A 13,330-nucleotide genomic window follows, 5' to 3' on the forward strand; every position below is an offset into this window, starting at 1 on the left:
ACACCTATGGAGCAACTAGGAGTTAAGTTCCATGCTCAGGGGCACATTGGTGGAATTGAACCCAAGTCTCTCACACCAAAGACATTTGTCTTATCCACTGCACCATCACCACCACCATCAATGACGTCAGTGATTGACAGTTAGATGAAGATAAATTAAGTAAATTTTCTTTCTAACCTGCTCTGAGTGCAGGACATGACCTGCCAGTCTCTATGGTGATGACCCCGTCTACCCAGGCTGAGGAGGGATTGGATGATGACTATGATGATGTCACCACAGAGCATCACTTCTGAGCTGATCCAGTGTGTTCAGTGTGTTCTGGTTCTTAATGAAGTTGAACAGTGATGGTGATTAGGGTAGTCACTGATGAACCATCCTTACCACATTTAAACAAATAATGATAATCTTTGGTTTGTGCTTGAGTCTGCAGAGTTTGAAATCTCACCACATTTCAACCCTATTTTCTCAGCACACTGTATCCTACAATTACTTTATTATGGTTAAACCAGGTTTGCTATGAGTATCATGCTTAAATGGGGTTAGGGATAGCCTAACTCATAACTAATTTCCCTCATGTTTATTAAAGCATTCATCTTTCCCAATGTATAAGACAACGCTAAAATACCATCTTAGTTGTCATAGCCCTACATTGAGAAAATGCTTACTATACTGCATAATGAAAAAACTGAACAAGACAATAAAATCAGCTTTCAAATAAATGATAGCCTTTACATTGACATTTGTATAATTTCAGTACATTTAATCTATCTTTTTATCCACGTCCACAGTTAGTGGTTCAAAGGCATGTAGAACTTTCAAAAGTTCAATTTATGATGCTGATAACAATGTTTGTTCTAGCCTACTATGCAAATATGCATCAAGCTAGATTCCTGCCTTCAACCTGCTGATAGTAACTTAAACCAGGGGTCCTTAACTACTTTTGTTAAATAATGTTTTTATTCAGGTTTCATTAGCATACTAGTGTTTCTACTAGTGTCATACTAAATGTTTTTACTGCCTATATCACTCTGAAAAGCCAAGGAGGCTTTATCATTTCCACCTGTTGTCTATTCCATTTGCACAACAGCATGTGAAATTGATTGTCAATCAGTGTTGTTTCCTTAAGTGTTCAGTTAATAAGTTTGATTTCACAGGAGTGTGATTGACTTGGAGTTACATTGTGTTGTTTAAGTGTTCCCTTTAGTTTTTTGAGCAGTGTATTATCAGACAATAATTGGTCTTTTTCCACAATTATGTGAGCAGTCATAATCTGATTTTTTATTCTGATTTGTAAACCGAAAGTTATGCATGGAAGATAAATCAGGTGACTCCCTGATGGAACTGCATGATGAATAAGTATCTGCCTTCACTTGTCATCATTGAGGAGACCATTCATTTTGACCAAATCCCCAACTCTGTTAGTAGAAATGCAGACCCAAACTAACCTCCCGCAACACAAGGGAGGCCAAATTAGCCTCCCTTTGTCACGCTGTCTGAAAGCTGTCTGTCAGTTATGATGCATTCAGATGAGAATGTGTTGGTTTAGAGGAGCATTTTAATTTGTAAATCTTTACACTTGATTATGCAACAGAAATAATAAAAAGAATTAAAGAGATTTGATTTTGATTTTTCTTCTGTTCACCCACTTAATTTTGGCATTTGATGAATATAATCTATTAACACTGTGAGTCCGGTGTGACAAATTCCTCCTATGTGTACATACACCTGGCCAATAAAGTGACTGATGTGTTTTCATCCTAAATTTTAGTTGCAATAACTTCTACAAGCCACCAGATGTCACTGTGCTTTCTGTTTCCACAAAGCTTCAGGGGCACTTCCACACTCAGTCACCACCTGCACTGCTTTAATATAAACTAGATACAGCACCGGGTGAGTTTGTAACACCGTTTAAGGTTGTATTTGGTTTGATGATGATTTGGTGATTTGGTTTGTGTGAAGACTACAACAGCACGTTGATGTGATCAACTCTACTGTAACTTATGAACCTGCTGAGCTTCTCCTCAAATTAACAACCGACCAAAATATCTACTGAGCAGCCTCCTCACCTGTGACAGAGATCCAGCTGCATGGAGACTCTCCATGACCGCTGATGTCACACTTGACTTGGAAACATGGTGGATGGACATGTGACCTGTAGGCTCTGTCCTGATGAGGGAGCCATCTTTATCATGCAGTATCACTCGTTTATTTGAACAATAAAAACACATAAATACTTTTTCAGACACTAAAATGAACGTTTGTATAGATTTCTAGTATGTTTGATTAAATTGATGAAAACATACTACTCCTACTACTGGCAGTTCCACACTGATGAAAGCTGCAGCCCCAGCAAGGCCCTCAGATTTGGTTTCATCACGATAGCACTTCCGGCTGTGGCTATTGGTATGTGTTTGTTTTTTATTTATTTTCTCCTTTGAGTGAATGGATGGTTGATGTGTTGTAGAGAGTGGGAGTAGCAGTGGGCGTGACCGTGCTGGCTGAGGAGCAACATGCTACTGCCTGCCACGCCATCCTCCCCGCACTAACCAGACACTCGGAGGAGCACCCCTGCCTCTGCTCTGCCCAGTTCCTGACAGTTTCATAAATATCGCATCACAGTTCACCAAATTGTCACTGATAATGATTTGATTCTTCAGCAAAGTCTCCTCAGCACAAAGTGAAGCTTCCCCACATGACTTCACCAAATATTCATGTTGCTCTTGATACTAAACAAGGTGCTGCCTTAAAACCTGGAAGTCTATTTTTAATGTAACCTCCTCCTGATATTAACTCATTTGATTTCATTCATAGTAAAATAGAGCAAACGCAGGTGGATCTAATGTTAAGTCACACTTTAATCATCAGAACTGGCTTCAGATGTTTCATCGGCTGGCTGAGGCCGAGACTGTAGCAAGCAGGACTCACCATCACGGCCTGACTTGGGGTTCATACATCGTCTTTTATATCAGATAAGTAATAATAAGTCCTCCAACAATCAATGCTGCCACTTCCGACCACATGATAGATTTATCTGTGAAGAGCAAAAAGCAGATTTGTCAGGCTGCCTGTGACTGAAAACAAGAACAACCTGCTCTACCTACAGCTGACTGACTGATGCTCAAACTTTAACAGGCTTCAGCAGTCTGAATCACACAGATCAAGGGGACTTCTTCCCCCTCTTTGCCACTAACCCTGCCCTGTAGAAGAGGAAATTTACATCACTTCCTGTCTGCAGTCTCTCTGTCAGCATTTATTTCTTTAGTCTTTCTGACAAAAATGAAGCGAGGTCCTGCAGTTTACCTTCAATAAAACAAATAAGCATCTACAACTAAAAACGGAGGCTTGTTGCTCTGTCTCTCATTTAGCTTCGTCAGAACTTTAGGACGAGGACTGTGGTCTTTGTCCTTCATCTCTGACGCTGTAGTCGTATTATGAAGGGACCGCTCAGCGTACATGTGGGGCGTGAGCTGATCCTTTAAAGACCTTTTCACAAAGCTACTGAGAACAACGTTCACTGAGGAATGGAGAGACCCTGCCGCTGTATGAATGAGCTTACTCACTATGTGACAGGTGCCCAGTCTGTTAGTGAACGGGACATCAAGTATTCATCCAGTCAACTGTGTCACTGACTTTGCTTACTTACTTCACTGCAACTTACTAAATGCCTGTGCATGCACAGCGAGTACATTCAGCTACCTGAATGAAATATAAACAAATACTGAATTTATTGTTTTTTAGCATTAAGAAAATTTGTATACAGAGACAGCGATCAAAGTAACAGCCTGTGTAGAGGCAGCTGAAGGACCTACAGACCAAGAAAGACAAGATTGCACACACTGAGGGATTGAAAGGTAATTACAAAACAACATAGACACAAACATGAGGATACAAATGACTGTTGAGGTGGACCAGTGATCCTGCAGAGTCCTGTCCTCCCTGTGATGGAGGGACATGATGTCACTCTGCACTGTAAAACAGAGACCCCTCCCTCCAACCTCCCAGCTGGTTTCTATAAAGATGGCTCCCTCATCAGGACTGAGCCTACAGGTCACATGACCATCCACCATGTTAACAAGTCTGATGAAGGCCTCTACAAGTGTGACATCAGCGGTCGTGGAGAGTCTCCATCCAGCTGGATCTCTGCTCTGACTGCAGAAAATGACCTGCCCGCCTCTATAACAATGACCCCGCCCACTCAGGCTGAGGAAGGTTCGGGTGATGACTATGGGCAAATAAACCTCAGATTTCCTTCATAGATCACAAACAGCAGAGGACCCACAACACTTCCCTGTGGAACTCCTCATGTTCTAGTTTGACTTGTAGATGATGTTGAACTCAGAATCTCAGACTTCAGCAGTGGGGGGGGGGGGTATTTTTATAGATGTATATTTGTTTGGTAAATTATATACAAATACAAAGTTAATACATGCTGTCTATAAAAAACTAAATTGGCAAAAGATGTGATTTGTCTCTCAGTAAGTGTCACCACTGTGGCTCTGCACAACCTGGTCAGTTTTCCACTGAGACTTAACATTAAGTATATTTCCTGTTAACTTTGTGAGAGAAAACCACAAGAGTACGAGTGACACACAAAGAGGAAGGAGGAGGGTTTTACTTGGTGTGACTGAACATTAATGTGTTGATCTCAGATGACCAAGAGTTAAAATGGAGAAATCATCTTTACCGCGGCTGCTTGGTAAGTAAGAATCTACTTAATGTGTGAATGTTTGTCTCCACAATGTCTCAAAGATTAGGTCTCAAACATTTCTGGTGATTTTTAGATCAACAGTGAGTTATAGAGAAAAGCAGAAAAGTTTTATACAAAAAGGTAAAGTGCTACAGAAGAGAAAAGCACACACATGCCAGGTTCGGAACAGAGGTTGACTTTTGACAACCTCTAATAATATGACACATCACTATCTTTAATTTAACAAAGTTAAAATACACAAAAACAAACAAGTTAAAATAGGGTTATTACATTTAATGGCACTTTAAGTTTATATAATGGACAGTTGAAAATGTTCAGTGTGGCTCCAGGGCCAAAGCTGCTGCCACCTGCTGAGCTCCTCCAAGCTCTCAGTCCTCCTTCTGGCTGCCTGATGTTGAGAAACAGCAACCCTAAATGACAAAGTGTGGACAGCAGTCAGGGAGTGTGACAACCCCTCCCAGGCACTAGGTATCCTGTGTCCTGTCTTTTTGTTATTATCTTGCAGGATGGGGGCTGGGAGGTCATCATCAGCGGGTGAGTGGGATAAAGCTATAAAGCTTACATCCTTTTTTGTCTTTCTGGCTCTCTCATCGCGGGTGCAGCTATTGATTGCTTTTGTGTTCTCACTGACATTTCACACACCCACACACTGACATGACTGATACTGATTCAATTCAATTCAATTCAATTTTATTTATATAGCGCCAAATCACAACAACAGTTATCTCACAGCGCTTTTCATAAAAGAGCAGGTCTAGACCGTACTCTGTGATGATATTTACAGAAGCCCAACAGTTCCCACCAAGAGCAAGCACTAGGCGACAGAGGCAAGGAAAAACTTCCTTTTAAGAGGCAGAAACCTCGAGCAGAACCATGGCTCAGGGTGGGCGGCCATCTGCCTCGACCGGTTGGGGTGAGAGAGAGAGAGAGAGAGAGAGAGAGAGAGAGAGAGGATGTAAGGAGAGAGAGAGGGGAGGGAGGCAGCCTACACAATATACACACAGAGGTACAGACAGTGAAGGTAATGTTGCTATAAACTAAATGAAAAATGGTACAGATATTTATAATAGTGTTAATGGTAACCATCGTAATGTTAATGATTATAATAACAATAATAACAATAAGACTAGCAACAATAGTCGCAGTAGAGGGTGTCGAGCAGGAACACGGGGCAGCAGGCGACCCGCAGCCACAGATCCAGACTCCACAGCTCCAGACTCCACAGCTCCAGAGCCAGAAAACCTGCAGGAAGTGATAGGAGAGAGGAGAGAGACGAGAAAGCACAAGACTACCAGAAAGGGGAGAAGTTGTGTTAGTAACATGCAATAATGGGATAAGGTTGCATACAGAGGGAGAGAAAGTAGAGGAGAGAGGAGCTCAGTGCATCATGGGAAATCCCCCGGCAGTCTAGGCCTATAGCAGCATAACTAAGGGATGGTTCAGGACTACCTGAGCCAGCCCTAACTATAAGCTTTATCAAAGAGGAAAGTCTTAAGCCTACTCTTAAATGTGGAGATGGTGTCTGCCTCCTGAACCCAAACTGGAACCTGGTTCCACAGGAGAGGAGCTTGATAGCTGAACGCTCTGGCTCCTAGTCTACTTTTGGAGACTCTAGGAACCACAAGTAACCCTGCATTCTGGGAGCGCAGTGCTCTGGTGGGGTAGTAAGGTACTATGAGCTCTTTAAGATAAGATGGTGCCTGACCATTAAGAGCTTTGTAGGTAAGAAGAATGATTTTAAATTCTATTCTGGATTTTACTGGAAGCCAATGCAAAGAAGCTAAAACAGGAGAAATGTGATCTCTTTTCCTGGTTCCTGTCAGAACACGTGCTGCAGCATTCTGGATCAGCTGAAGAGTCTTAATGGACTTTTTCGAGCAGCCTGATAATAAGGAATTGCAGTAATCCAGCCTAGAAGTAACAAATGCATGGACTAGTTTTTCTGCATCATTTTTAGACAGGATGTTCCTGATTTTCGCAATATTACGTAGGTGAAAAAAGGCGGTCCTTGAAATTTGCTTAATGTGAGACTTAAACGACATGTCCTGATCAAAGATAACTCCAAGATTCCTCACAGTGGTGCTGGAGGCCAAGGCGATGCCATCCAGGGAAACTATATCTTTAGATAATGCGTCACGGAGGTGCTTAGGCCCCAGAGCAATAACTTCAGTTTTATCTGAGTTTAACATGAGAAAATTACAAGTCATCCAGGTTTTAACATCCTGAAGGCACATTTGAAGTTTAGCTAACTGATGAGTTTCATCTGGCTTGATCGATAGATATAACTGAGTATCATCTGCATAACAATGAAAGCTTATGGAATGTTTCCTGATAATATTGCCTAAAGGAAGCATATATAAAGTGAAGAGGATTGGTCCAAGGACAGATCCTTGAGGAACTTCATGAGTAACTTTGGCGTGCATGGAGGACTCATCGTTAACATGTACAAACTGAAATCGATCTGATAAATAGGACTTAAACCAGCTTAGAGCGGTTCCTTTAATGCCAATGAAATATTCCAGTCTCTGCAATAGGATCTGATGGTCAATGGTATCAAATGCAGCACTAAGATCTAATAAAACCAGTACAGAGACAAGTCCTTTGTCTGATGCAATAAGGAGGTCATTAGTAATTTTCACCAGTGCTGTCTCTGTGCTATGATGAGCTCTAAATCCTGACTGAAAATCCTCAAATAAACTATTGCTCTGTAGAAAGTCACACAGCTGTTTAGCAACTGCTTTCTCCAGAACCTTAGAGAGAAATGGAAGGTTAGATATAGGTCTATAGTTGGCTAAAACATCCGGATCAAGTTTGGGCTTTTTAGAAGAGGTTTAATTACAGCTACTTTAAAGTACTGTGGTACATAGCCTGTTGATAAAGATAGATTGATCATATCTAGTATAGAGGTGCTGACTAAGGGTAAAACATCTTTAAGCAGCCTAGTCGGGATGGGGTCTAAGAGGCAGGTTGATGGTTTAGATGAAGAAATTATTGAAGTTAGTTGGTAAAGATTGAGGGAAGCAAAACAGTCTAAACATGTATCTGGTTCTACAGCTGTTTCTAAGGTTCCTGAGTTTAGAGATAAGTCGGTGCCAATTGAGGGCAGGTCTTGGTGAATTTTGTCTCTAATAGCTAGAATTTTGTCATTAAAGAAGCTCATGAAATCGTAACTACTGAGAGCTATGGGAATACTTGGCTCAATAGAGCTGTGACTCTCTGTCAGCCTGGCTACAGTGCTGAAAAGAAACCTGGGTTTGTTCCTATTTTCCTCTATTAATGACGAGTAGTACGCTGCTCTGGCATTACGGAGGGCCTTCCTATAAGTTTTAAGACTATCTTGCCAAATTAAACGAGAATTTTCCACTTTGGTGGAACGCCAATTCCTCTCAAGTTTCCGTGATATTTGCTTTAATTTGCGAGTTTCAGTATTATACCATGGAGCTAACCGTCTTTGTTTTAGTATTTTCTTTTTTAGAGGGGCTACAGAGTCCAGTGTCATTCGCAGCGAGCCTGCAGCACTATCAACAAGATGATCGATTTGGGAGGGACTGAAATTAGCATAGGAGTCCTCCGTTACTATGTGACTAGATAATGTATTTAGAGCTGATGGAATCGCATCCTTAAATTTAGCTATAGCACTATCAGACAGACATCTTGTATAAAAATTTTTGCCCAATGGCGAGTAGTTCAGAAATACAAACTCAAAAGTTATCAAACAGTGGTCGGATAAAGAGGGATTCTGTGGGAACACCACTAAATGTTCAATTTCAATACCATACACCAAAACAAGGTCGAGGGTGTGGTTAAAACAGATTCACGTTATTATCTTTGTCAAATATTATTTTGTAAAATAAACCGTTACTTTTTTCGTGCAAGCTCGTTTTGTCTCCCATATTTGTCGCAGCCATAGTGCCGGGCTGTGACAAATGGGGGCTCGTCCAGGCCTTATGACTCTGTGTCTGCTTGACGGCGGAGGTTAGTTGTGGTCTAGTATTAAGTTGTGTGCCTCATTTTGTGAATGAGTTGTACAATCTGGTTGTTTGGGAGACATTGATGAGCTGTTTTGTGAACGAGACCCAGACACCTTTTTCTCACTTATTGAGCGGGTAGCAGAGAGTAGACAGTGGTCAGACTCTGACTGCACATTACTCTTGCAATGTGTGTTGACAGGTAAGCACAGAAGGCCTACTCTGCTCTCATTGTGGCTGAAAGTAAAGTTTATGTGACCGTCAAGGCTGCAGTGTTTATGGCTTGTGAGTTGGTGCTGGAGAGAAGTGTAGCTTGGAGGTGATGGGGAGTGATACTGTAAGAGATGAGAGGGAGAGATACTGGGGCTTTTCATTCACATATTGTGAGCTCTGTGTTGCCATTTTCTCGGGAGAGCACGTGCTGACACGGGGAATGGGTTTTATCGTGCTGCCTATTCCAGTGCTAGACTGACACTTAACTGTGGTTTGGTCCAAGGTGAGGTTGCCTGGGGCATAAGGCCGGCACTACCAATTGAAGGAGTGCACATCATTCTAGAGAACGACCTGGCTGGTAACCATAAATTGTACGCTTCACAGTGCTTGGATCAGTCCTTTGGCTAACTCGGCTAAGCTTGTCTTAATATCAGAATAAACACAACAACCAAATATAAAAGCAAATAAACATGTAAAATACAAAAAGAAAATAACTAAACGTGCAAAACTAAAAACAACTCAAAACCCACACAAGACAAGCAAATACTTAGATCAGTAACTATCAAGTCTTTAATTGTAACGTGCAACACACACAGTCAAAACAGGAAATGGAGGTCTCTTCTGATGCAGTCTTTAAATATCCTAAAATCTGTCAATCCACCCCACACACAAGGGAAACAGGCTTCAGCTCCACAATCCAACACACTTTTACTCTCTGGAATGAAGTAGATAATGCGTAGGAGAGGTTCTTATTTGGAAAAGGAGGGGGGAAGGAATCCTCATGTTCCTCACCAGCATCCTCACCTATGCGAGTCCTCACGAGCAGCTTTCCCTCCAGTCAACCCGGCCGCTGCTTGAACTTGTCTACCTCAAAGATTGTGCATCCTAAATGGTAAATGGTCTGTATTTGTATAGCATTTACATTTACTCATTTGGCAGACGCTTTTATCCAAAGCGACTTACATTTGAGGAACAACATACAGCATCAACAGAGCATCAACTACAGGTCTACAACTGACAATACATACTAGTAAGAGCAGCAATAAATACTAGTAAGAGCTCACAGTACATATCACATCAATGGGGTAGATACCTAGGGAAGGAAGTAAGAGTTAACCAAACGTGCAATCAAAACAAAAAGTGCAATCAATACAAGATCATTGTGGGGGATAGAAGAAGAAGAGCACAGGAAGTGCATGTTAGAGGTTAGGAGTTAGAGGTGTTATAAGACCTTTGTAGTCTTCCGACCACTCAAAACGCTTTACACTTCGTTACATTCACCCATTCACACACATTCATACACTGAGCCTAAGTGCTCAAACGGAAACTAACACTCACACAGATTCATACACTGATGAGCCATCGGGGGCTCAGTATCTTGCCCAAGAAGGGGCGATTCTAGGATCAGACCTTTAGGGGTGCTCAGCCCCTAATGAGAATGTAGCATGCATACAATGCCTTGCAAAAGTGGTGGGACATGCTGGAGACATCTCCCCACCCGGCTGATTTTGTCCCCATCACTTTTTGAGAGCATTTGTTAACAATCTTCTGAAAAAAGCACCAAGAAATGTTAACTAACAAATGAAAAGCTTTGAGAAAGGTTTATTTGCACAATAAGAAAACATGCAATGCAATATATTTCCCTCATATAAAAACAGACATTTCCACCTTAAATTGGAGCAGAAAATGTCTCCCGAATGCAGGAAATTACAGTTTAATGCTAAAAATCTTGCCTTGTCTTGTTCTTGTGCATCGTCGCGTCTCATGATCCATTACGCCCCTAATCTGAGCCCTTATGTCCCCACCACTTTTCAACACAAAGTGACGCCCTTGATGCAGACACACAAAGATTCTTCACATTGCAAACTGTTATATATATATATATGTGTGTGTGTGTGTGTATGGTATGTAATAAATGCATTTTATAAATGTATAATAAATGCATTTTATAAATGTACATAATAAATGCATTACTAATTGTGCACCTATTTATTCAGCTGCTAGGTTCTGCCTCATCTGCGCCTTCCACAGCAACTTCCACCAAGGAAGCAGTCGGTTAAGTTGGCGCATTCAGCTGCCTCTTGTCTCAACATTTTTTTCTTCTTAATTCTTATATTTTCGGCACCACACATTTCTTTTTCCTCTTTCTTTCTTTTCCCATATTTACCGTCTCTGTTGCACTTGTCACACAACCCTGGGCTGAGTTCAGCCCCGACAAATGTAGCAAACCGGTGTAAAAGGTTTTTGGATTAAACTCGCCCCAGAGGGAAAGTAAACACCTCTCATCGGCGCCGTTGAGACAATCATAATTCAGCAAGTTGGGAGGGGCCGCTCGTATCCCTCCTCAATATTGAAAGTATTAGTTTGGCCCCGAGAGACAGACACACAAGCAGCGTTCCGCAGAAGCTGACCTGTTGGCCAGCGCGGTTGCGGATCATTCAGTAAAACATTAGAAACTGAAAAATGTCAGTATTCAGGGACATTAAATCCGTTTATTAAAAGAAAAGCCTTATCAAACTGTAGGCTAATTGGTTGTCCCTTCTCTTGCTTCTCCAAAATCTAAAATTAGAGGACAGAAAATAATATAAAAAATCGCCCCTATGCCCAAGGACACTTCGAAACACATTCCAACATGGTCTGTTTGTGGAAATTGGACTAAAAACAATTGCATGTGTATGTAAATAAAATTAGTTTTTTCCATATCTAATATAAATGTGTGGTGGTTTTCTACAAACAGGTTACTCTGTTTTCTAGAAGTACGTCTTGTTTCATGTTAAAACCACAAACCAACCTGAGTGTGATTTCTCTTTAGTTCTGACCTCACTGCTGAGCTGCACAACAAACCAAGGTGAGAAAACTTCTTCTGTCACAGCCACAGGTGTGCAGCCTGCAACACTGAGTGGTTAACAGATAAAAAAAGATGTTTACAAACATGTTGCCAGATCTCAACCAACACTGAAAACATGCAGAAAACTTTCATCTATCAGCTCAAATCTGAGTTTAATTCAGTGCCTGAAACTCAGAGATCAGTTCAGCAGTGAAGAAGTGACGGTGAGAAAGTAGGAATATGAGGAATGTGGAGAAAATTAATGCAAATGTTCTCTCTAACCACATCTTTCTGTCTCTTCCTCCAGCCTCTCTGACTGTGAGTCCCAGCAGCTCTCAGTTTTTCAGCTGGAAGTCTGTCTCTCTGAGCTGTGAGGAGGACGACAGCTCTGCTGGATGGACGCTGAGGAGGAACACAACCAGAGAAACCAGGACTCAGTGTGATGACTGGGGTGAACCAGCTGGTTCTTCCTGCAACATCAGTTACATTTTCCCAGTGGACAGTGGAGTTTACTGGTGTGAGTCCAGAGAGGGAGCAACCAGTAACACCATCAGCATCACTGTCACTGGTAAGATCAGACTGTGGAGTTAGTGTTGATGAAGCTGTGTGTAAATGATGAAATGCTGTAGTTTGTCTCTGTGTTGAGGTGGACCAGTGATCCTGCAGAGTCCTGTCCTCCCTGTGATGGAGGGACATGATGTCACTCTGCACTGTAAAACAAAGACCCCTCCCTCCAACCTCCCAGCTGGTTTCTATAAAGATGGCTCCCTCATCAGGACTGAGCCTACAGGTCACATGACCATCCACCATATTAACAAGTCTGATGAAGGCCTCTACAAGTGTGACATCAGAGGTCGTGGAGAGTCTCCATCCAGCTGGATCTCTGTCACAGGTGAGGAGGTTACCTTTGATTTCAGGACTTATTTCATCCAGAGATTCACCTGACCAGGTGGGATTCTTTCTACAGGTAAACCTACAACCTCAGCTCTGCCCACCCCGCCTCCTCCAACACCACCTGCCTCAGCCCCCTTCCAGCTTGTGTTTAGACTGATCTACCACCTGGTGGTCTTCTGTCCATACTGCATCTCCACTGTCCTCATGGTGTCTTTATATCGACACAGGGCCACAGGTAACACTGAATCATTCACTGACCTTACAATCAATCAATCAATCAATTAATAGATCAATCATTACCTTTATTAATTTAGCTGATGCTTACTGATTGATATTTTATTTCTACCCTGCTCTGACTGCAGGAAATGACCTGCCCGCCTCTATGGTGATGACCCCGCCCCCCCAGGCTGATGAGGGATTGGATAATGACTATGATGACATCATCACTGCTGTCACCACAGAGCATCACTTCTGAGCTGATCCAGTGTGTTGTGATTCTTAAATGAAGATAAAATGTTTGCGTCATCAGCAAATAAACCTCAGATTTCATGATACAGACCCCTGGACAAATGGACAAAGCTGTCGAAATGTTTTTGGTCCAAATAAAAGCTCAGGTTCAGGTTCTGGTTTGAGTTTTGTTGTTACTCTTGCTTGTTTGGTTTAGATGTTTTAAAACAGGGTTTTTATTTACTTTAAAAGTTTTCAATAAACTTCACAAAA

At 41.8% G+C, this 13,330-nt stretch overlaps 2 protein-coding genes and 1 long non-coding RNA gene across 3 annotated transcripts; 2 read left to right on the forward strand and 1 right to left on the reverse strand.

Annotated features, from left to right (window-relative positions):
* Positions 1 to 6,168: 6,168 nt before the first annotated feature.
* On the reverse strand, positions 6,169 to 7,065 carry LOC119912306 (the record flags this gene model as incomplete). Its single annotated transcript, XM_038731452.1, has 1 exon — positions 6,169 to 7,065. A coding segment is annotated over one exon (897 nt), but the record flags the coding sequence as incomplete, so codon positions are not given.
* Positions 7,066 to 11,243: 4,178 nt separating this feature from the next.
* On the forward strand, positions 11,244 to 12,661 carry LOC119912295 (Fc receptor-like protein 5). The gene is made up of 2 exons (XM_038731434.1): positions 11,244 to 12,284; positions 12,363 to 12,661. The coding sequence occupies exons 1-2, from the start codon at positions 11,957 to 11,959 to the stop codon at positions 12,659 to 12,661; spliced, it is 627 nt and encodes a 208-aa protein (XP_038587362.1). The 5' UTR covers positions 11,244 to 11,956.
* A 45-nt stretch (positions 12,662 to 12,706) lies between these two features.
* LOC119912319 lies at positions 12,707 to 13,330 on the forward strand. Its single transcript, XR_005446126.1, has 2 exons — positions 12,707 to 12,845; positions 12,973 to 13,330. It is a non-coding gene; the product is annotated as an uncharacterized LOC119912319 (long non-coding RNA).

This window comes from Micropterus salmoides, unplaced genomic scaffold (assembly GCF_014851395.1).
Source record: "Micropterus salmoides isolate LMB-PRFRI ecotype aquatic unplaced genomic scaffold, ASM1485139v1 Ms_hic_scaffold_2, whole genome shotgun sequence".
Lineage (NCBI taxonomy): Eukaryota > Metazoa > Chordata > Actinopteri > Centrarchiformes > Centrarchidae > Micropterus > Micropterus salmoides.